Source organism: Engystomops pustulosus, chromosome 3, assembly GCF_040894005.1.
Source record: "Engystomops pustulosus chromosome 3, aEngPut4.maternal, whole genome shotgun sequence".
NCBI lineage: Eukaryota > Metazoa > Chordata > Amphibia > Anura > Leptodactylidae > Engystomops > Engystomops pustulosus.
In genome coordinates this window covers 236,452,619-236,476,831 of record NC_092413.1, presented here as the reverse complement: position 1 = coordinate 236,476,831, position 24,213 = coordinate 236,452,619, and the positions used below count along the sequence as shown (strand labels likewise).

The 24,213-nt window shown below is 54.4% G+C and overlaps 1 protein-coding gene across 1 annotated transcript in view; it reads left to right on the top strand.

Annotated features, from left to right (window-relative positions):
* GCKR (glucokinase regulator) overlaps positions 1-24,213 on the top strand; it is a 60,803-nt gene that overhangs the window by 760 nt on the left and 35,830 nt on the right. Inside the window, exons 2-11 of the mRNA XM_072144086.1 lie at positions 14,595-14,672; positions 14,779-14,934; positions 16,240-16,308; positions 16,397-16,465; positions 16,706-16,779; positions 16,875-16,941; positions 20,741-20,794; positions 21,089-21,183; positions 23,839-23,944; positions 24,050-24,165. Coding sequence (XP_072000187.1) covers positions 14,613-14,672; positions 14,779-14,934; positions 16,240-16,308; positions 16,397-16,465; positions 16,706-16,779; positions 16,875-16,941; positions 20,741-20,794; positions 21,089-21,183; positions 23,839-23,944; positions 24,050-24,165 — 866 coding nt within the window. The 5' untranslated portion in view covers positions 14,595-14,612. The remainder of the gene's footprint in view (positions 1-14,594; positions 14,673-14,778; positions 14,935-16,239; positions 16,309-16,396; positions 16,466-16,705; positions 16,780-16,874; positions 16,942-20,740; positions 20,795-21,088; positions 21,184-23,838; positions 23,945-24,049; positions 24,166-24,213) is intronic.

The following is a 24,213-nucleotide window of genomic DNA, read 5'->3' as shown; positions in this document are numbered from 1 at the left end:
TTTGGGGGCAGGTCATATTGGAATGAGGGGTGCACCCGGTGTATTGGGGGCAGGTCATATTGGAATGAGGGGTGCACCTGGTGTATTGGGGGCAGGTCATATTGGAATGAGGGGTGCACCTGGTGTATTGGGGGCAGGTCATATTAGAATGAGGGGTGCACCCAGTGTATTGGGGGCAGGTCATATTAGAATGAGGGGTGCACCCGGTGTATTGGGGGCAGGTCATATTGGAATGAGGGGTGCACCCGGTGTATTGGGGGCAGGTCATATTAGAATGAGGGGTGCACCCGGTGTATTGGGGGCAGGTCATATTAGAATGAGGGGTGCACCCGTTGTAATGGTAGACACTAGATTTGGGATGGTTTGAAGGAGATATCAAGGTGTCATGGAAGTTCTGAGTTGGGGTGAAGCAGATGAGATGCTTTGAGGTATGAAATCAGTGATGGACGCGAGATGTTTGAGGGATTAGTAATGTTGGAGGACAGAAGTTCGGAGGGTTGAGATTGTCTCCTGGGGGTCCATGCTGTCTGGGGTTGTGTTCTCTTGTGGAGAGAGTGGAATTCTGGGTCACTGGTGTTCATCATATCTTGTTTATAGATAAAAAATCTGGATTACTGAGGAGCAGGGTGGGCTGTGCTGGTGACACTGTTGGCTGTGATGGTGTGGAGGGGGGCTATGCTGGTGACACTGTTGGGTGTGATGGAGTGGGGGACTTTGGTGACACTGTTGGGTGTGATGATGTGGGGGGGGGGGCTATGCTGGTGACACTGTTGGGTGTGATGGTGTGAGGGGCTGTGCTGGTGACACTGTTGGGTGTGATGGTGTGGGGGGCTGTGCTGGTGACACTGTTGGGTGTGATGATGTGGGGGGGCTGTGCTGGTGACACTGTTGGGTGTGATGGTGTGGGGGGGCTGTGCTGGTGACACTGTTGGGTGTGATGGAGTGGGGGACTTTGGTGACACTGTTGGGTGTGATGATGTGGGGGGGGCTATGCTGGTGACACTGTTGGGTGTGATGGTGTGGGGAGGCTGTGCTGGTGACACTGTTGGGTGTGATGGTGTGGGGGGCTGTGCTGGTGACACTGTTGGGTGTGATGGTGTGGGGAGGCTGTGCTGGTGACACTGTTGGTTGTGATGGTGTGGGGGACTTTGGTGACACTGTTGGGTGTGATGATGTGGGGGGGCTGTGCTGGTGACACTGTTGGGTGTGATGGTGTGGGGAGGCTGTGCTGGTGACACTGTTGGGTGTGATGGTGTGGGGGGCTGTGCTGGTGACACTGTTGGGTGTGATGGTGTGGGGAGGCTGTACTGGTGACACTGTTGGCTGTGATGGTGTGGAGGGGGGCTATGCTGGTGACACTGTTGGGTGTGATGGTGTGGGGAGGCTGTGCTGGTGACACTGTTGGTTGTGATGGTGTGGGGGACTTTGGTGACACTGTTGGGTGTGATGATGTGGGGGGGCTGTGCTGGTGACACTGTTGGGTGTGATGGTGTGGGGAGGCTGTGCTGGTGACACTGTTGGGTGTGATGGTGTGGGGGGCTGTGCTGGTGACACTGTTGGGTGTGATGGTGTGGGGAGGCTGTGCTGGTGACACTGTTGGGTGTGATGGTGTGGGGGGCTGTGCTGGTGACACTGTTGGGTGTGATGGTGTGGGGGGCTGTGCTGGTGACACTGTTGGGTGTGATGGTGTGGGGAGGCTGTGCTGGTGACACTGTTGGTTGTGATGGTGTGGGGGACTTTGGTGACACTGTTGGGTGTGATGATGTGGGGGGGGGGCTATGCTGGTGACACTGTTGGGTGTGATGGTGTGGGGAGGCTGTGCTGGTGACACTGTTGGGTGTGATGGTGTGGGGAGGCTGTGCTGGTGACACTGTTGGGTGTGATGATGTGGGGGACTTTGGTGACACTGTTGGGTGTGATGATGTGGGGGGGGGGGCTATGCTGGTGACACTGTTGGGTGTGATGGTGTGGGGAGGCTGTGCTGGTGACACTGTTGGGTGTGATGGTGTGGGGGGCTTTGCTGGTGATACTGTTGGGTGTGATGATGTGGGGGCTGTGCTGGTGACACTGTTTAGTGTGATGGTTTGGGGGGCTTTGCTGGTGACACTTTTGGGTGTGATGTTGTGGGGGGAGGCTTTGCTGGTGACACTGTTGGGTGTGATGGTGTGGAGGGGGGCTATGCTGGTGACACTGTTGGGTGTGATGGTGTGGGGGGCTGTACTGCTGACACTGTTGGGTGTAATGGTGTGTGGGGCTTTGCTGGTGATACTGTTGGGTGTGATGATGTGGGGGCTGTGCGGATGACACTGTTGGGTGTGATGGTGTGGGGGGCTTTGCTGGTGACACTGTTGGGTGTGATGGTGTAGGGGGAGGGTTTGCTGGTGACCCTGTTGGGTGTGATGGTGTGGGGGGCTGTGCTGGTGACATTGTTGGGAGTGATAGTGTGAGGGGCTTTGCTTGTGACACTGTTGGGTGTGATGATGTGGGGGGATTTGCTGGTGACACTGTTGGGTGTGATGGTGTGGTGGCCTTTGCTGGTGACACTGTTGGGTGTGATGATGTAGGGGGGGGAGCGTTGCTGGTGACACTGTTGGCTGTGATGGTGTGGGTGGCTGTGCTGGTGACACTGTTGGCTGTGATGGTGTGGGTGGCTGTGCTGGTGACACTGTTGTGTGTTGTGGTGCAGGGGGCTTTGCTGGTGACACTGTTGGCTGTGATGGTGTGGGGGGCTTTGCTGGTGACACTGTTGGGTGTGATGGTGGGGGGAACTGTGCTGGTGACACTGTTGGGTGTGATGGTGTGGGGTGATTTGCTGGTGACACTGTTGTCTGTGATGGTGTGGGGGGATTTGCTGGTGACACTGTTGGGTGTGATGATGTGGTGGCTCTGTGCTGGTAACACTGTTGGGTGTGATGGTGTGGGGGGCTTTGCTGATGACACTGTTGGGTGTGATGGTGTGGGGGGCTTTGCTGGTGACACTGTTGGGTGTGATGATGTGGTGGCTCTGTGCTGGTAACACTGTTGGGTGTGATGGTGTCAGGGGCTTTGCCGGTGATACTGTTGTGTGCGATGGTGTGGGGGCTTTGCTGGTGACACTGTTGGGTGTGATGGTGTGGGGGGCTTTGCTGGTGACACTGTTGGGTGTGATGGTTTGGGGGGCTTTGTTGGTGACACTGTTGGTTGTGATGGTGTTGGGGCTTTGCTGGTAACACTGTTGTCAGTGGTAGTGTTGGGGGGCATTGCTGGTGACACTGTAGGGTGTGATGATGTGAGGGGCTTTGCTGATGACACTGTTGGATGTGATGGTGTGAGGGGCTTTGCTGATGACACTGTTGGATGTGATGGTGTGGGGGGCTTTGCTGGTGACACTGTTGGCTGTGATGGTGTGGGGGGCTTTGCTGGTGACACTGTTGGGTGTGATGATGTGGTGGGGCTGTGCCGGTAACACTGTTGGATGTGATGGTGTGGGGGGCTTTGCTGGTGACACTGTTGGGTGTGATGGTGTGGGGGGCTGTGTTGGTGACACTGTTGGGTGTGATGGTGTGGGGGGCATTGCTGGTGACACTGTTCGGTGTGAAGGTGTGGGGGGATTTGCTGGTGACACTGTTGAATGTGATGGTGTCAGGGGCTTTGCCGGTGACACTGTTGGCTGTGATTGAGTGGGGGCTTTGTTGGTGACACTGTTGGGTATGATGGTGTGGGGGGCTGTGTCAGTGACACTTTTGGGTGTGATGGTGTGGGGGACTTTGCCTGTGATACTTTTAGGTGTGGTGGTGTGTGGGGGGCTTTGCTGGTGGCACTGCTGGGTGTGATGGTGTGGGGGGCTTTGTTGGTGACACTGGTAAATGTGATGGTGTGGGGGCTTTGCTGGTGACACTGTTGTCTGTGATGGTGTGGGGGTGGGGCTGTGTCGGTGACACTTTTGGGTGTGATAATGTGGGGAGGCTTTGCTAGTGACACTGTTGGGTGTGATGGTGTGGGGGGCTGTGCTGGAGACACTGTTGGATGTGATGGTGTGGGGGGTTTCTGGAGACACTGTTGGGCGTGATGGTGTCGGGGACTTTGCTGGTGACACTGTTGGATGTAATGGTGTGGGGGGCTTTGCTGGTGACACTGTTGGGTGTATTGCTGTTGGGGGGGGGGCTGTGCTGGTGACACTGTTGGGTGTGATGGTGTGGTGGGCTTTGCTGATGACGCTGTTGGGTGTGATGGTGTGAGGGGCTTTGCTGGTGACACTGTTGGGTGTGATGGTGTGGGGGGCTTTGTTGGTGACACTGTTGGGTGTGATGGTTTGGGGGACTTGGCTGGTGACACTGTTGGGTGAGATGGTGTGGGGGCTGTGCTGGTGACCTTGTTGGGTGAGATGGTGTTGGGGACTTTGCTGGTGACACTGTTGGGTGTGATGGTGTGGGGGACGTTGCTGGTGATGGTGTGGGGGGGGTCTTTGCTGGTGACACTTTTGGGTGTGATGGTGTGGGGAGGCTTTTCTGGTGAGACTGTTGGGTGTCATGGTGTGTGGGGCTGTGCTGGTGACCCTGCTGTGTGTTTAGGCGTGGGAGGCTTTGCTGGTGACACTGTTGTGTGTGTAGGCGTCGGAGGCTCTGCTGGTGACACTGTTGGCTGTGATGGTGTGGGAGGCTTTGCTGGTGACACTGTTGGCTGTGATGGCGTGGGAAGCTTTGCTGGGGACACTGTTGGGTGCAATGGTGTTGGGACTTTGCTGGTGACTTTGTTGGGTGTGATGGTGTGGGGGGCTTTGCTGTTGACACTGTTGGGTGAGATGGTATGGGGGGCTTTGCTGTTGACACTGTTGGCTGTAATGGTGTGAGGGGCTTTGCTGGTGACACTGTTGGCTGTGATGGTGTGGGGGACTTTGCTGGTGACACTTTTGGGTCTGATGGTGTGGGAGGTTTTGCTGGTGACTCTGTTGGGTGTGATGGTTTGGGGGGCTTTGCTGGTGACAATATTGGGTGTGATGGTGTGGGGGGCTTTGCTGTTGACACTGTTGGGTGAGATGGTGTGAGGGGCTTTGCTGTTGACACTGTTGGGTGAGATGGTGTGGGGGGCTGTGCTGGAGACACTGTTGGATGTGATGGTGTGGGGGGTTTCTGGAGACACTGTTGGGCGTGATGGTGTCGGGGACTTTGCTGGTGACACTGTTGGATGTAATGGTGTGGGGGGCTTTGCTGGTGACACTGTTGGGTGTATTGCTGTTGGGGGGGGGCTGTGCTGGTGACACTGTTGGGTGTGATGGTGTGGTGGGCTTTGCTGATGACGCTGTTGGGTGTGATGGTGTGAGGGGCTTTGCTGGTGACACTGTTGGGTGTGATGGTGTGGGGGGCTTTGTTGGTGACACTGTTGGGTGTGATGGTTTGGGGGACTTGGCTGGTGACACTGTTGGGTGAGATGGTGTGGGGGCTGTGCTGGTGACCTTGTTGGGTGAGATGGTGTTGGGGACTTTGCTGGTGACACTGTTGGGTGTGATGGTGTGGGGGACGTTGCTGGTGATGGTGTGGGGGGGGTCTTTGCTGGTGACACTTTTGGGTGTGATGGTGTGGGGAGGCTTTTCTGGTGAGACTGTTGGGTGTCATGGTGTGTGGGGCTGTGCTGGTGACCCTGCTGTGTGTTTAGGCGTGGGAGGCTTTGCTGGTGACACTGTTGTGTGTGTAGGCGTCGGAGGCTCTGCTGGTGACACTGTTGGCTGTGATGGTGTGGGAGGCTTTGCTGGTGACACTGTTGGCTGTGATGGCGTGGGAAGCTTTGCTGGGGACACTGTTGGGTGCGATGGTGTTGGGACTTTGCTGGTGACTTTGTTGGGTGTGATGGTGTGGGGGGCTTTGCTGTTGACACTGTTGGGTGAGATGGTATGGGGGGCTTTGCTGTTGACACTGTTGGCTGTAATGGTGTGAGGGGCTTTGCTGGTGACACTGTTGGCTGTGATGGTGTGGGGGACTTTGCTGGTGACACTTTTGGGTCTGATGGTGTGGGAGGTTTTGCTGGTGACTCTGTTGGGTGTGATGGTTTGGGGGGCTTTGCTGGTGACAATATTGGATGTGATGATGTGGGGGGCTTTGCTGTTGACACTGTTGGGTGAGATGGTGTGAGGGGCTTTGCTGTTGACACTGTTGGGTGAGATGGTGTGAGGGGCTTTGCTGGTGACACTGTTGGCTGTGATGGTGTGAGGGGCTTTGCTGGTAATGTTGTTGGCTGTGATGGTGTGGGGGACTTTGCTGTTGACACTTTTGGGTGTGATGGTGTGGGAGGTTTTGCTGGTGACTCTGTTGGGTTAGATGGTGTGATGGGCTTTGCTGGTGACACTGTTGGCTGTGATGGTGTGTGAGGCTTTGCTGCTGACTCTATTGGTTATGTGGGGGGCTTTTCGGGTGACACTGTTGGGTGTGATGGTGTGGGGGGCTGTGCTGGTAACACTGTTGGGTGTGATGGTGTGGGGGGCTTTGCTGGTGACACTGTTGGGTGTGATGGTGTGGGGGGCTGTGCTGGTGACACTGTTGGGTGTGATGGTGTGGGGGGCTTTGCTGTTGACACGGTTGGGTGAGATGGCGGGAGGGCCTTTGCTGTTGACACTGTTGGATGTGATGGTGTGTGGGGGGCTTTGCTGGTGACACTGTTGGGTGTGATGTTGTGAGTGGCTTTGCTGGTGACACTGTTGGCTGTGATGGTGTGAGGGGCTTTGCTGGTGACACTGTTGGCTGTGATGGTGTGAGGGGCTTTGCTGGTGACACTGCTGGCTGTGGTGGTGTGGGGGGCTTTGCTGGTGACACTGTTGGCTGTGATGGTGTTTGGGAATGTGCTGGTGACACTGTTAGGTGTGATGGTGTGGGGGGCTTTGCTGATGACTCTTTTGGGTGTGATGGTGTGGGGGGCTTTGCTGTTGACACTGTTGGCTGTGATGGTGTGGGGGCTTTGCTGATGACTCTGTTGGGTGTGATGGTGTGGGGGGGCTTTGTTGGTGACACTGTAACGTGTGATGTTGTGGGGGCTTTGCTGATGACACATTTTTGGAATCGTAATCACCGGGTTATTGTATAGATATGTCTCATTAGGTTTTAGCATCTTTGGGTCCAGAGATGTAAATATCTCGGAATGGGAGCATAGCAAATGGATCAGGTTTGGTATCAATGCGATCCTGGGATTCAGCCGGATTCAATGATATCAGAACCCTGAACCTATGACTACTCCAAGGTGATAGGAGGGTCCTATGAGCCCTCCTGGGGGTGTGCGGGGGGGTGTCTGCACTTAATATAAATAGTGTCTTTTGGTCAGCTCTACCTCCCCCGTCTGATTGGAGACTGGTCAGTGACATTTGAACCACACAGGTCTTTAAAGATCTTTACTAGAAATAAGCAAACACACTCGTCCGAGCTTGATGCTGGTTGGAGCATTAGCGTACTCGTAACTGCTCGTTGCTCGGACAAATACTTTGCCAGCTCGAGAAAATGGCAGCTCCCGCCGTTGTCATTTTTGGCGGCCAGAAACAGAGCCAATCACAAGCCAGGAGACTCTGCACTCCACCCAGCATGACGTGGTACCCTTACACGTAGATAGCAGTGGTTGGCTGGCCAGATCAGGTGACCCTGGGATAGACTAGCCGCTGCCCGCGCTGCTCGGATCATTCTCTGTCTGGATGCCGTTAGGGAGAGAGCTGCTGCTGGTCAGGGAAAGCGTTAGGGTGTTCTATTAGAATAGTGTTAGGCAGGAGTGATTCTACAAGAACCCAACAGCCCTTCTTAGGGCTACAATAGCGTTATACATTTTATTTATTTTTGTTTGCTTGTGGCTGGGCTTGCTGGCACTAGTAGTGCAGCTAGTACCATATTGTGAGGAATTTGCAGGGAGACTTGCGACTGTTGTGTTTAGCTCTTAGTGACGCACATATCCACCTCAAACACCTAAGTGGGAAAATTTATTAGGGGTTTGATTGAATTAGGCAGAGTCTGCTTTTTCTTTTCCTTTTTTTTTTATTTTAAACTAAAAGTCTTCAGGCCCAGCACAAAAATCCTGTTGTGTGCTGTCAGTGTAGGTTAGAAACTAGCCAAAGCAATAGGATAGCATCGTTTTGTTTAAAACAAAAACCCCAAAAAACACAAAAAAAACAAAAAAAAAAACACAAAGAAAATTTACAGTTTACACTTTAATTTTGAAAATGTTGAACCCGAGGGCTAGGGGTAGAGGACGAGGGCGTGGACGTGGGCGTCCAACTACTGCAGGGGTCACGGGCCGTGGTCCTGGGTGGGGTGAGACACCACCTGCTGATGAGGGAGCAGGGGAACGCCGCAGAGCTACACTCCCTAGCTTCATGTCTCAAGTAACTGGGACTCGTGGTAGAGCACTGTTGAGGCCAGAACAGTGCGAACAGGTGATGTCGTGGATTGCGGACAATGCTTCTAGCCATTTGTCCACCAGTCAGTCTTCCACGCAGTCCACCCATGTCACCGAAATCAGCACTCCTCCAGCTCCTCCACCTCAGCCACCTTCCCCCCAGTCTGCCCCCTCCCAGGAAAATTTGTCATTTGAACCGGCATACTCTGAGGAACTGTTTTCTGGACCCTTCCCACAGTCACAAACCACTTGTCCGGTTGCTGCTGAGCAATTTTCCGATGCCCAGGTTTTCCACCGGTCGCAGTCTGTGGGTGATGATGACATTGTTGACGTAGTGGAAGAAGTGTGTAAAGAGGTGTCCGACGATGAGGAGACACGGTTGTCAGACAGTGGGGAAGTTGTTGTCAGGGCAGGAAGTCCGAGGGAGGAGCAGACTGAGGGATCGGAGGATGATGTGACGACAGACCCAAGCTGGGTTGATAGGCCGGGTGAACACAGTGCTTCTGAGACGGAGGAGAGTCCTCATGTTGGAAGAGGCAGTGGTGGGGCCAGACGGAGAGGCAGGGCCAGAACTGGTGCATCAGCGCCAAATGTTTCACGTAGTGAAGCTCCCGTGGCGAGGGCTTGATTTTCTCAAGTCTGGAGGTTCTTTAAAGAAACACCGGATTACCGATGGACTGTGGTGTGCAACCTGTGCCACACCAGGATCAGCAGGGGTTCCACCACTACTAGCTTAACTACCACCAGTATGCGCAGGCATATGAATGCTAAACACCCCACTCAATGGCATCAAGCCCGTTCACCTCCGGCCGGGCACACCACTGCTCCTTCCCCTGTGTCATCTGCTAGTCAGCCCCCTGCCAAGGACCCCAGCCCAAACACTTCCCATGCGAAAACCACACCTTTGCCTCCACGATCCTCCACAGCATCCACCAATGTCTCTATGCGCAGCGTTCAGCTCTCCATACCCCAGATGCTGGAGCGCACGAGGAAGTACAGTGCAACCCACCCACACGCCCAACCCCTCAACGTCCACATCTCCAAACTGCTTAGCCTGGAGATGCTGCCCTATAGGCTGGTAGAGGCCGAGGCCTTTCGCAGCCTCATGGCGGCGGCCGCCCCTCGGTATTCGGTCCCCAGCCGCCACTACTTTTCCCGATGTGCCGTCCCAGCCCTGCACAAGCACGTTTCAGACAACATCATCCGTGCCCTGACCAACGCCGTTTCTGACAAGGTCCACCTGACCACGGACACGAGGACGAGTGCTGCCGGGCAGGGCCACTATATATCGCTGACGGCACATTGGGTTAACTTGGTGGAGGCTGGGCCGAGTCTGACCCTGGGGCTGCTCATATACTGCCGACGCAGAGGATTGCGGGGCCTACCTCGGTCCAGGTCTCTCAGGCCTACTATGCCTCCTCCTCCTACCACCCCTCCTCCACCTCCTCCTCCGAATTACCATCCGTGGGCATGGCGCCATCAGTCAGTATCTCTAGACACAGCAGCAGTGCCGTCGCTAAGCGACAACAGGCGGTGCTCAAAATGCTGAGCCTAGGAGATAAAAGGCACACCGCCCAAGAGTTATTACAGGGCATCACGGCGCAGACTGATCTGTGGCTGGCACCGCTGAACCTGAAGCCAGGCATGGTTGTGTGTGACAACGGCCGTAACCTGGTGGCGGCTCTGCAACTCGGCAGACTGACACATGCGCCATGCCTGGCCCATGTGTTAAATCTGATAGTTCAGCGTTTCCTCAAGACATACCCCAATCTGTCTGATTTGCTCACGAAGGTGCGCCGCATCTGTGCGCATTTCAGGAAGTCCAGCACAGATGCTGCCACTCTCCGGGCAGCGCAGCGCCGCCTCCAACTGCCCGCTCACCGACTGTTGTGCGACGTGCCCACGAGGTGGAATTCAACATTAACCATGTTATCCAGAGTTTACCAGCAGCGCAGAGCGATTGTAGACTGCCAGATGTCAACTTCCACCAGAAATGGTAGTCAGTCAGCTTCCTCAAGTCTACAATGAGGAGTGGACGTGGATGTCTGATATCTGTCAGGTGCTGAGTAACTTTGAGGAGTCAACACAGATGGTCAGTGGCGATGCCGCCATCATCAGCCTCACCATCCCGCTGCTTGGCCTGTTGAAAAACTCTCTGATCAGCATGAAGTCGGAAGCTTTGCGCTCGTCACAAGAGACGGGGGAAGAAGATTCCCTTGTTGATAGCCAAAGCACCCTCAGGTCTGTTTCTCAGCGCATATCGGAGGAGGTGGAGGAGGATGAGGAGGAAGAGGAGGAGAATGTTGGCGAGACAGAAGAGGGGACCATTGTTCAGTCCTTCACTGTTCAGCGTGTATGGGTAGAAGAAGAGGAGTTGGAGGAGGAGGAAATGGACAGTCAGGCCAGTGAGGGGAGTGAATTCTTGCACGTTGGGACTCTGGCGCATATGGCAGATTTCATGCTAGGCTGCCTATCCCGTGACCCTCACGTTCAAAGAATTTATTCCAGCACTGATTACTGGGTGTTCACTCTCCTGGACCCACGGTACAAGCAAAATCTTTCCACTCTCATCCCTGGAGAGGAAAGGAGTGTGAGAATGCATGAATACCAGCAGGCCCTGGTGCACAAGCTGAAACAGTATTTCCCTTCTGACAGCGCTAGCGGCAGAGTGCGTAGTTCTGCGGGACAAGTAGCGAGGGAGAGTAGGCGAGCAGGCAGCTTGTCCAGCACTGGCAGGGGTACGCTTTACAAGGCTTTTGCCAGCTTTATGTCACCCCAGCAAGACACTGTCACCTGTCCCCAGTCTCGGCAGAGTAGGGCTGATCTTTACAGAAAGATGGTGAGGGAGTACGTAGCTGACCATACCATCGTCCTAAATGATCACACAGCTCCCTACAACTACTGGGTTTCAAAGCTGGACATGTGGCACGAACTGGCGCTGTACGCCTTGGAGGTTCTTGCCTGCCCTGCCGCTAGCGTGTTGTCTGAGCAGGTTTTCAGTGCAGCTGGTGGCATCATCACCGATAAGCGTACACGCCTGTCGACTGACAGCGCTGACAGGCTGACGCTTATCAAGATGAATAAAGCCTGGATTTCTCAGGATTTCCATTCTCCACCAGGTGAAAGAAGCTCAACCTGAATAATTTATGCACTCCTCCTCCTCATTGTCCTCCTTCTCCTCCTCTTTGTACACTAAAGCAGAGGAAACTGGCTATTTTTTGACAGGGCCAACTGGCTCTAGCTATAGTACTCTATGTATTTAATTTTTCTGGAGGACCACCCACCGGGTCCTCTGGTTTGAAAACTTTTTTGGACTACCACATACAGGCACTATCCAAATTTAATTGTCTTCATAGCTGCCTCCACACGTCTTCCATATAGCTGCCTCGATACATCGTCCCCTTAGCAAACGAGCAGAATTTTGGGTTGTTTTCATGGCTTCCACATCAAACTTGTTAACTTTGTTGCCACCCTGCTGTGTTATCCACAAAATATACTGGCAAACTTTTATCATTTACCGATATTATTTCAGGGCTTCTTGCTCATCTGTTTACATTCCCCTCACCCGCCATATCCCAAACTTATAAGAACACTACTACACGTGATTTTATCCAAAAGGTTCTTAGAAGTGCTGTTTGTAGCCCCCGCCTGCTTTGAAAATTATAATTTTTTCAAAGTAAACGCTTCTGGCCCCCAGGCCCATTTTGGGTGGGGAGGAGCCGAGAGACAGGGGCTTGGACAGGCGAAAGCTCACCTGGCAGTGGACCGCCAGCTCCATCCCAAGATTAGGCAGCCTCAGAGGCATCCATGCATGCTGCCCCTGCTGTTTCCTGTCCATTTTGCCTCCACGATCCTCCACAGCGTCCACCAATGTCTCATTTCAACTCTCTACACCCCAGACGCTGGAGCACGAGAGCATATGCAGCACATCATCCCCTTATCAAACGAGCTGTGTCAGGCAGAATTTTCAGGTGTTTCACCAGATACATAGTGGAACTCGGCGCATCTGTCGCCGCCATGCTGGAGACCTGAAGTTTCAATCATAGCAGCGCAGTATGAATGCCCCATTCTGTCGCTCTTAATCATGGAAGTCGTCTCCATGGCTGCCTCCACATGTCATCCCCTTATCAAAGGAGCTTTGTCAGGCTCATTTTTCGGGTGTTTCACCAGATACGTTATGGAACTTGGTCACTATGTCGCCACCATGCTGTGTTATCGACTAAATATACCGTCAACCTTTTGTTCACATAGGAAATCATTTCAGCACTTCTTGCTCACCTCCTTTGGTCCATTTAGGGTATGTCGCCATGACACTCTCTAGCCTGTCAGGTTCAATTATTGGATGTTTTAGATGCTATCTAGCTTCATTCTGTCACTCTGTCATGGCCATGCTGTTGCCCATAATTTTGGCATAATGGTGCGATTAAGCAGCCTCAGAGGCATCCATGCATGCTGCCCCTGCTGTTTCCTGTCCATTTCCGTGGTGTTTCCATCCTTTTCTGAGGTTCCCAGGTGTTTGGCCAAGCTTCCCTGTGCAGAGCCTTGGTCCCCTTGAAAAATGCTCGAGTCTCCCATTGACTTCAATGGGGCTCGTTATTCGAGACGAGCACTCGAGCATCGGGAAAAGTTCGTCTCGAATAACGAGTACCCGAGCATTTTAGTGCTCGCTCATCTCTAATCTTTACCTGTGTTTTAGCCCATGTACTTTACCAATAAAGTATTTGGAAGATCCCGGAGCCTGCGCTGGAGTTTTTTTCCTTTGTGGTTCTGTTTTCTGGGTCACCATAGCATCACATGTGCAGGAAGGATTGTAAGGTGTGGTCTATCAGTTCCCATTAGGCCCTCAAAAGGTAACAAACATAAGAATTCATAAAAAAGAACAAGAAAATGTCCGGCTTATCTTGTCTCACGTATCACAGAAAATCCACTGCACGAAACTCTCCCCAGACGCTCCGGGGTGCGTACAGCAGATGGGAGGAAGGAATATAAGTCCAGCACTCGGCAGTTCAATGTCTTCACACTCACACGTTTTGGCAATAAGCCTTAGTCCTGATCTAAAGTTACCATCGCAAGATGACAATTTAAAATCCCTCCTTGGGTGGTAATGACTTCCGGTGGGAGGAAAACCCCCCAGGCATCAACATGCTACAAAATGCATTTATCAACAATACATTAAAAATATGTATAACATTTACTGTGGATAAATGCATTTTTTAGCGTGTTGATGCCTAGTGCGTTAATTTTTTCCGAGTATGTTGTACTCTGCTTAACTGTATATATCTATTGTATGAACCGTTTGTCTAGTCTGCCCTTAAGGCAATTAAATATAACATTTTATCTGTTATCTCGATCCGTGAATCCCCACGTCCATGTCTTGGTTATATACAAGCTGCCGGGTTGGTCCCTGACTCTTTGTGATCCCATTACGGGATTCTATTAAAGGAAAACTGGTGGCAGCTTATTTGGGTTGATAAGGTTCTGTTTTGCTGAGGCCGGTGAATGGGGTCCTATAGCCATTCAGGCTTGTGATTTATTGTTGTGCCATATCCAGAGGTTGTGACGACAGCTCTATATCATTTCCTGCGCCTTTCAGAACCCATGCATTCTGGGAGTGTCTATTAAACGATTATTAATTGACCTTGTGTATTCCTCAGAGGTCAGAAACGTCATGTTTTCCTTCACATGACAATGACCCCAAACACACCTCCAGGCTGTGTAAGGACTCTCCCAAGAAGGAGAGTGATGGGGGCTACACCACATGACCTGGCCTCCACAGTCACCAGACCTAAACCCAATAGAAGGCAAAGGTGCAACAGCAAGTGCTAGGTATCTCTGGGAACTCCACCAAGACTGTGGGAGACCATTCCAGGTGACTAACTCTTACAGCTCATCAAGAGAAGCCAAGACTGTGCAGAGCAGTGACCACAGCAGAAGGACCTGGAGGATAAGAGATTCTCCGGGTCTCACACTGTGGACCTTCCCTTACACATTTTACATAACTGATCCCTTGTTGGTCATATTTTGCCACTGTCTCTGTATATAACACAAACAATGGGCGGCTCCAGAAGAGGACGGTCGGCTCCAAGGCCCATGAAGTTTATGGTTGTCTTCAGATGTTGTTGAGGCCTTATTGAGACTGTGTTCCCAGTTTTCTTGGATATCTCAGGGGAAGGGTCTCCCAGTGTTTGGCAGCAAGATGGATGAAGTTCCAGACTTTCTTTAACCCAAATGTTTGTATCTGCATCTTTTGACAGAGACCACTAATCGCAGCCATGAGAGGGACACGCAAATACAAACACGTCATCGACACCCCGGATCCTGGAAAGTGGGAGGTAAGTCCTGGTACATATAGATAGATCGGTGTATGGTCATACATTATACATCGATCACCAGGTGTTGACTGAAGGTCTCACACATCTCCTGCTCCCTTCTATCTAGCTGGCTGGCTATGAGGAATCTTTACCCATCAGCGAAAAGTCTAATCCGATCACCAGAGAACTGGACAAGGCGGATCCCAGCACAATAGTCCAGCTCCTGCGGGACTGCGATGCTGAGATCTTCCAGGAAGAAGATGAGACCATCATCAACTATCAGGTGGGTCTAAGGAAAGGACAACCAGGCCCCAAGAGATGGGGATTTCATGTGGTAAGAGACCAGAGCAGAACCAGGAAACCAGCAATAGAGGAACCACGAGGAGAATCGGGGAGATGAAAGGCCCAACAAGGGGTAAAGGTCTGGAGGAGAACTAGTGGTCATCAGAGCCAGAATACAGCAGAATTGTGAGCGAGGACTATGGGTACAAGAGGCTGAAGAAACAAATAGGGTAACGGAGCTTGAGGAGAGGAATGAAATCCAGGGATTGAGGGACAGATAACAAGGATCAGGGGTCACAGGTCATAGTTGTATCCGGGGTCATCAATCAGAGAAAATAGAGAGCGATAGACAAGAGGAGAATAGTGGGATGAGGTCAAGAATGAGAACCACAAGAGAAGATATGAGGGACAAAAACGAGAACTAGGAAGCCACAAAGAGGAAACACTGAATAAAGGAGAATCAGGAACATGATGAGAACCAGGGGACAAGGGACATCCATGGGGTGAACTCTATGAAAGATAACTGTGACCATGACGATGGGGATTATTAAGGGGTGAGGGACAAGAGAAGAACCAGGAGAACCAGAAATGAGAGAAAACTAGAGAGCGAATGCAAAGAGTGAGAACCTGAGAGATAGAAACATAAGATTAAGAAGTAGGACAGAGAGTAAAGGACGAGAGAAGAAGCCGGTGACGAGGAACTGTACCAGAAACAACAGGCAGAACATCAAGGACTAAAGGAGTCAGGAGAAAACTATGAAGAAGTAAAGGGGAGGGACACAAGAGCTTACAGTCTATGAGGATGAGGGGAGGACACAAGAGCTTACAGTCTATGAGGATGAGGGAGGACACAAGAGCTTACAGTCTATGAGGATGAGGGGGGTGACACAAGAGCTTACAGTCTATGAGGATGAGGGGGTGACACAAGAGCTTACAGTCTATGAGGATGAAGGGGGGGGCATAAGATGAGGAGGTGACACAAGGGCTGACAGTCTATGAGGATGAAGGGGGGGCATAAGATGAGTAGGTGACACAAGAGCTTACAGTCTATGAGGATGAGGGGGTGACACAAGAGCTTACAGTCTATGAGGATGAGGGGGAGACACAAGAGCTTACAGTCTATGAGGATGATGGGGGACACAAGAGCTTACAGTCTATGAGGATGAGGGGGAGACACCAGATGTATAAGGGAACAGAATAAAATATAAGTGCAGATGTTGCTTGTATCAGTCATCAGCATCTTCTATATAGAGTCCGGGTGATCAGTAGACTGAGAAGTTAATAATATTAACCCCGTCTTCCCCAGAGACTATACAGCGAGTCCATCCTGAAGACAGTGGGAGACATCGCTAAGAGGGTGCAGCAGATCATAGAGGTAACTCCAGCTCATGGCACCTTGTTGTATACGGTATATCCTGCCCGGATGAGGGGCTGACACATCTTCTTCTGTCGATGTCCTGCAGAATCCAGATGATGGTCTCGTGGTCCTCAGTGGATGCGGCACGTCTGGGCGGCTGGCGTTACTCCTCGCGGTGAGTCCTTGTCCTCTGACTCACCACCACAGGTAGACACTGGGCTCATCGTGTGCCTGTCGAGTGGTGATTGTTCTTGTCTGTCTTGTCTGATTGATGGGGACGGGTCGTTCACAGATTTTGGGGTCAAGGGGCATTTGTTTTTTTATTATGATTTCTGAGTCTCCCACTGGTGGTGATGGAGCCCCAAAGACATCTTCTAGTCCCTCATCTTCCTCTACCATCGTCTTGTCTCTGCAGAACTCCTTCAACCACCTGATGAGAGGCCTCCACCACCGCCCCTGCTACACCTACCTCATAGCCGGAGGGGACAGGTAGGTGGCATCTCCTAGGACGTCCAGTGTGATGTAGGACTCGCAGATTGTTCCGGTAGAGATTGGACTTTTCTGGGGATTTATTTTATCTGCAGATCTATTGTGACGGCGCAGGAAGTACCCGAGGACGACCCTACCTGGGGACAGAAGGAGCTCCAGCGGGTAAGTGACCACCGGATCTATGTAGGGTGGTCGTATACAATATATAGGGTGTCCTGGTGTCTGTGACCCCCCTCCATATCATCACCCTGGTCCTCTGTGACCCCTCCATATCATCACCCTGGTCCTCTGTGACCCCTCCATATCATCACCCTGGTCCTCTGTGACCCCCCTCCATATCATCACCCTGGTCCTCTGTGACCCCTTCAAATCATCACCCTGGTCCTCTGTGACCCCTTCAAATCATCACACTGGTCCTCTGTGACCCCTCCATATCATCACCCTGTTCCTGTGTCACCCCCTCCATATAACCACCCTGGTCCTCTGTGACCCCTCCCTATCATCACCCTGGTCCTCTACGACCCCTCCATATCATCACCCTGGTCCTCTGTGACCCCTACATATCATCACCCTGGTCCTCTGTGACCCCTCCATATCATCACCCTGGTCCTCTGTGACCCCCCTCCATATCATCACCCTGGTCCTCTGTGACCCCTCCATATCATCACCCTGGTCCTCCGTGACCCCTCCATATCATCACCCTGGTCCTCTGTGACCCCTCCATATCATCACCCTGGTCCACTGTGACCCCTCCATATCATCACCCTGGTCCTCTGTGACCCCTCCATATCATCACCCTGGTCCTCTGTGACCCCTCCCTATCATCACCCTGGTCCTCTGTGACCCCCCTCCATATCATCACCCTGGTCCTCTGTGACCCCTCCATATCACCACCCTGGTCCTCTGTGACCCCTCCATATCATCACCCTGGTCCTCTGTGACCCCTCCATATCACCAACCTGGTCCTCTGTGACCCCTCCATATCATCACCCTGGTCCTCTGTGACCCCTCCCTATCATCACCCTGGTCCTCTGTGACCCCTCCATATCATCACCCTGGTCCTCTGTGACCCCCCTCCATATCATCACCCTGGTCCTCTGTGACCCCTCCATATCATCACCCTGGTCCTCTGTGACCCCTCCATATCATCACCCTGGTCCTCTGTGACCCCTCCATATCATCACCCTGGTCCTCTGTGACCCCTCCATATCATCACCCTGGTCCTCTGTGACCCCTCCATATCATCACCCTGGTCCTCTATGACCCCTCCATATCACCAACCTGGTCCTCTGTGACCCCTCCATATCATCACCCTGGTCCTCTGTGACCCCTCCCTATCATCACCCTGGTCCTCTGTGACCCCTCCATATCATCACCCTGGTCCTCTGTGACCCCCCTCCATATCATCACCCTGGTCCTCTGTGACCCCTCCATATCATCACCCTGGTCCTCTGTGACCCCTCCATATCATCACCCTGGTCCTCTGTGACCCCTCCATATCATCACCCTGGTCCTCTGTGACCCCTCCATATCATCACCCTGGTCCTCTGTGACCCCTCCATATCATCACCCTGGTCCTCTATGACCCCTCCATATCATCACCCTGGTCCTCTGTGACCCCTCCATATCATCACCCTGGCCCTCTGTGACCCCTCCATATCATCACCCTGGTCCTCTGTGACCACTCCATATCATCACTCTGGTCCTCTGTGACCCCTCCATATCATCACCCTGGTCCTCTGTGACCACTCCATATCATCACTCTGGTCCTCTGTGACCCCTCCATATCATCACCCTGGTCCTCTGTGACCACTCCATATCATCACCCTGGTCCTCTGTGACCCCTCCATATCATCACCCTGGCCCTCTGTGACCCCTCCATATCATCACCCTGGTCCTCTGTGACCCCCCCTCCATATCATCACCCTGGTCCTCTGTAACCCCCCCTCCATATCATCACCCTGGTCCTCTGTGACCCCTCCCTATCATCACCCTGGTCCTCTGTGACCCCCCTCCATATCATCACCCTGGTCCTCTGTGACCCCTCCCTATCATCACCCTGGTCCTATGTGACCCCTCCATATCATCACCCTGGTCCTCTGTGACCACTCCATATCATCACCCTGGTCCTCTGTAACCCCCCCTCCATATCATCACCCTGATCCTCTGTAACCCCCCCTCCATATCATCACCCTGGTCCTCTGTAACCCCCCCTCCATATCATCACCCTGGTCCTCTGTGACCCCTCCATATCATCACCCTGGTCCTCTGTGACCCCCCCTCCCTATCATCACCCTGGTCCTCTGTGACCCCTCCTCCCTATCATCACCCTGGTCCTCTGTGACCCCTCCCTATCATCACCCTGGTCCTATGTGACCCCTCCATATCATCACCCTGGTCCTCTGTGACCACTCCATATCATCACCCTGGTCCTCTGTGACCCCTCCATATCATCACCCTGGTCCTCTGTGACCCCTCCATATCATCACCCTGGTCCTCTGTGACCTCTCCATATCATCACCCTGGTCCTCTGTGACCCCTCCATATCATCACCCTGGTCCTCTGTGACCTCTCCATATCATCACCCTGGTCCTCTGTGACCCCTCCATATCATCACCCTGGTCCTCTGTGACCCCTCCATATCATCACCCTGATCCTCTGTGACCCCTCCATATCATCACCCTGGTCCTCTGTGACCACTCCATATCATCACCCTGGTCCTCTGTGACCCCTCCATATCATCACCCTGGTCCTCTGTGACCACTCCATATCATCACCCTGGTCCTCTGTAACCCCCCCTCCATATCATCACCCTGGTCCTCTGTGACTCCTCCATATCATCACCCTGGTCCTCTGTAACCCCCCCTCCATATCATCACCCTGGTCCTCTGTGACCCCTCCCTATCATCACCCTGGTCCTCTGTGACCCCCCCATCCCTATCATCACCCTGGTCCTCTGTGACCCCCCCTCCCTATCATCACCCTGGTCCTCTGTGACCCCCCCTCCCTATCATCACCCTGGTCCTCTGTGACCCCTCCATATCATCACCCTGGTCCTCTGTGACCCCCCCTCCCTATCATCACCCTGGTCCTCTGTGACCCCTCCCTATCATCACCCTGGTCCTCTGTGACCCCTCCCTATCATCACCCTGGTCCTCTGTGACCCCTCCATATCATCACCCTGGTCCTCTGTGACCCCTCCATATCATCACCCTGGTCCTCTGTAACCCCCCCTCCATATCATCACCCTGATCCTCTGTAACCCCCCCTCCATATCATCACCCTGGTCCTCTGTAACCCCCCCTCCATATCATCACCCTGGTCCTCTGTGACCCCTCCATATCATCACCCTGGTCCTCTGTGACCCCCCCTCCCTATCATCACCCTGGTCCTCTGTGACCCCTCCCTATCATCACCCTGGTCCTCTGTGACCCCTCCCTATCATCACCCTGGTCCTCTGTGACCCCTCCATATCATCACCCTGGTCCTCTGTGACCCCTCCATATCATCACCCTGGTCCTCTGTAACCCCCCCTCCATATCATCACCCTGATCCTCTGTAACCCCCCCTCCATATCATCACCCTGGTCCTCTGTAACCCCCCCTCCATATCATCACCCTGGTCCTCTGTGACCCCTCCATATCATCACCCTGGTCCTCTGTGACCCCCCCTCCCTATCATCACCCTGGTCCTCTGTGACCCCTCCCTATCATCACCCTGGTCCTCTGTGACCCCTCCATATCATCACCCTGGTCCTCTGTGACCCCTCCCTATCATCACCCTGGTCCTCTGTGACCCCTCCATATCATCACCCTGGTCCTCTGTGACCCCTCCATATCATCACCCTGGTCCTCTGTGACCCCTCCATATCATCACCCTGGTCCTTCCCTTCTTCAGACAGTATCTCTTGTCCCCCATTTCTTGCCTCTGTCTCATCCTTCTGACCTTCTTATGCCTCCAGGTCTGTGCAGGAAAGAAGAAGGTGGTGTTTTTCGGGATCTCGTGCAGTCTGTCTGTGAGTACTCGGCCGCCTCCACCCATACAGGACAGCAGGGACTGCCTGTAGTGATGGATTATGGAGATACTTACCCCAATATGAGCTCTGGTGACCATATGTTCTGCCATATTGAGACGGCTTTGATGTTGGGTGGAGATGTTCCCAACCCTTCTTCACTCTCTGATCAGTTCACTGCCCCAGTCCTGTACCTACCTTTCACAACCCAGGCACAGCAGCGTGTATCTGGTGAACATGACACATGGGGTGTGAAGGGTGAGGTAGGTGACTCCTTAATCCTGTCCCTGTCTACAGGCTCCATTCATCGCTGGTCAACTGGAATACTGCATGAAGAACCTTGATGTGTTCCTTCCGGTCCTGGTGGGGTTTAATCCAATCTCCATGGCCAGGTGATTGTCAGGGGACAGGTGGGGGTGTGACCAGGGACAGGTGGGGGCGTGACCAGGGCCAGGTGAGTGACCGGGGTCTGGTGAGTGTCCGGGGAAAGGCGTGGGATGTGACCAGGGTCTGGTGAGTGATCGTGGACAGGCGGGGGATGTGACCGCGGTCTGGTCAGTGATCGGGGACAGGTGGGGGTGTGACCAGGGCCAGGTGAGTGTCCGGGGACAGGTGGGGGTGTGACCAGGGCCAGGTGAGTGTCCGGGGACCGGTGGGGGTGTGACCAGGGCCAGGTGAGTGTCCGGGGTCTGGTGAGTGATTGGGGACAGGCAGGGGGATGTGACCGGGGTCTGGTCAGTGATCGGGGACAGGCGGGGGATGTGACCTGGGTCTGGTCAGTGATCGGGGACAGGCGGGGGATGTGACTGCGGTCTGGTCAGTGATCGGGGACAGGCGGGGGATGTGACCGCGGTCTGGTCAGTGATCGGGGACAGGCGGTGGATGTGACCAAGGTCTGGTGAGTGTCTGGGGACAGGCAGGGGATGTGACCAGGGTCTGGTGAGTGATTGGGGATAGGCGGGGGATGTGACCGGGGTCTGGTCAGTGATTGGGGACAGGCGGGGGATGTGACCGGGGTCTGGTCAGTGATCGGGGACAGGCGGGGGATGTGACCGCGGTCTGGTCAGTGATCGGGGACAGGCGGGGGATGTGACCGGGGTCTGGTGAGTGATTGTGGACAGGCGGGGGATGTGACCGCGGTCTGGTCAGTGATCGGGGACAGGCGGGGGATGTGACCGGGTCTGGTCAGTGATCGGGGACAGGCGGGGGATGTGACCTGGGTCTGGTCAGTGATCGGGGACAGGCGGGGGATGTGACCGCGGTCTGTTGAGTGATCGTGGACAGGCGGGGGATGTGACTGCGGTCTGGTCAGTGATCGGGGACAGGCGGGGGATGTGACCGCGGTCTGGTCAGTGATCGGGGACAGGCGGTGGATGTGACCAAGGTCTGGTGAGTGTCTGTGGACAGGCAGGGGATGTGACCAGGGTCTGGTGAGTGATTGGGGATAGGCGGGGGATGTAACCGGGGTCAGGCGAGTGATTGGGGATAGGCGGGGATGTGACCGGGGTCTGGTGAGTGATCGGGGACAGGCGGGGGATGTGACCGGGGTCTGGTGAGTGATCGGGAACAGGCGGGGGATGTGACCGGGGTCAGGCAAGTGATCGGGGACAGGCGGGGGATGTGACCAGGGTCTGGTCAGTGATCGGGGACAGGCGGGGGATGTGACCAGGGTCTGGTCAGTGATCGGGGACAGGCGGGGGATGTGACCGTGGTCAGGCGAGTGATCAGGGACAGGCAGGGGATGTGACCAGGGTCCCGTGAGTGATCTAGGACAGGCGGGGGATGGGACTGGGGTCAGGCGAGTGATCGGGGATAGGCGGGGGATGTGACCGGGGTCTGGTCAGTGATCGGGGACAGGTGGGGGATGTGACAGTGGTCAGGCAAGTGATCGGGGACAGGCAGGGATGTGACTGGGGTCTGGTGAGTGATCGGAGACAGGGGGGATGTGACCAGGGACTGGTCAGTGATCGGGGAAAGGCGGGGATGTGACCAGGGACTGGTCAGTGATCGGGGACAGGCGGGGGATGTGACCGGGGTCTGGTGAGTGATCGGAGACAGGGGGGGATGTGACCGGGGTCTGGTGAGTGATCGGAGACAGGGGGGGATGTGACCAGGGACTGGTCAGTGATCGGGGACAGGCAGGGATGTGACTGGGGTCTGGTCAGTGATCGGGGACAGGCGGGGATGTGACTGGGGTCTGGTGAGTGATCGGGGACAGGCAGGGATGTGACTGGGGTCTGGTGAGTGATCGGAGACGGGGGGATGTGACCAGGGACTGGTCAGTGATCGGGGACAGGCAGGGATGTGACTGGGGTCTGGTCAGTGATCGGGGACAGGCGGGGATGTGACTGGGGTCTGGTGAGTGATCGGGGACAGGGGGGGATGTGACCAGGGACTGGTCAGTGATCGGGGACAGGCGGGGGATGTGACCGGGGTCTGGTGAGTGATCGGAGACAGGGGGGGATGTGACCAGGGACTGGTCAGTGATCGGGGACAGGCAGGGATGTGACTGGGGTCTGGTCAGTGATCGGGGACAGGCAGGGATGTGACTGGGGTCTGGTCAGTGATCGGGGACAGGGGGGGATGTGACCAGGGACTGGTCAGTGATCGGGGACAGGCAGGGATGTGACTGGGGTCTGGTCAGTGATCGGGGACAGGCGGGGATGTGACTGGGGTCTGGTCAGTGATCGGGGACAGGCGGGGATGTGACTGGGGTCTGGTGAGTGATCGGGGACAGGGGGGGATGTGACCAGGGACTGGTCAGTGATCGGGGACAGGCAGGGATGTGACTGGGGTCTGGTCAGTGATCGGGGACAGGCGGGGATGTGAGGAAGGTCTGGTGAGTGATCGGGGACAGGCAGGGATGTGACTGGGGTCTGGTGAGTGATCGGAGACGGGGGGATGTGACCAGGGACTGGTCAGTGATCGGGGACAGGCGGGGATGTGACCGGGGACTGGTGAGTGATCGCGGACAGGCGGGGGATGTGACCGGGGTGAGGCGTGTATCTGGGTGGCCTTGGATACTCTCATGGTTGACCTTCCTCCAGGAATGACAGGATAGATGGCTGGAGCTCCACATTTCGGCAGGTGGCAGAACAAATGCAGAACCTCCAGGACGCGCAGAGGGCATATGTGCTGAACCCTGCAGTGGGGGTAAGTGACCACGACCTACAGACCCGTCTGGTGGCTTGTGCAGCCTCCTCCATACTCTGATGTTGGAGTCTTCCATATATTAACCCTTTGTTTTCCGTGTGCCAGCCTGAAGGTCTCTGCGGCTCCTCACACATGAAGGGTGGAAGCGCCACCAAGATCCTTCTAGAAACTCTGTTCCTGGTGGCACACAAGGCCAGCGCAAAGGTGGATGTGACAGAGAAGTGAGTGCGGGGTCTGTAGGGGGTGATGTCACTGCTGCCCGAGGTGAC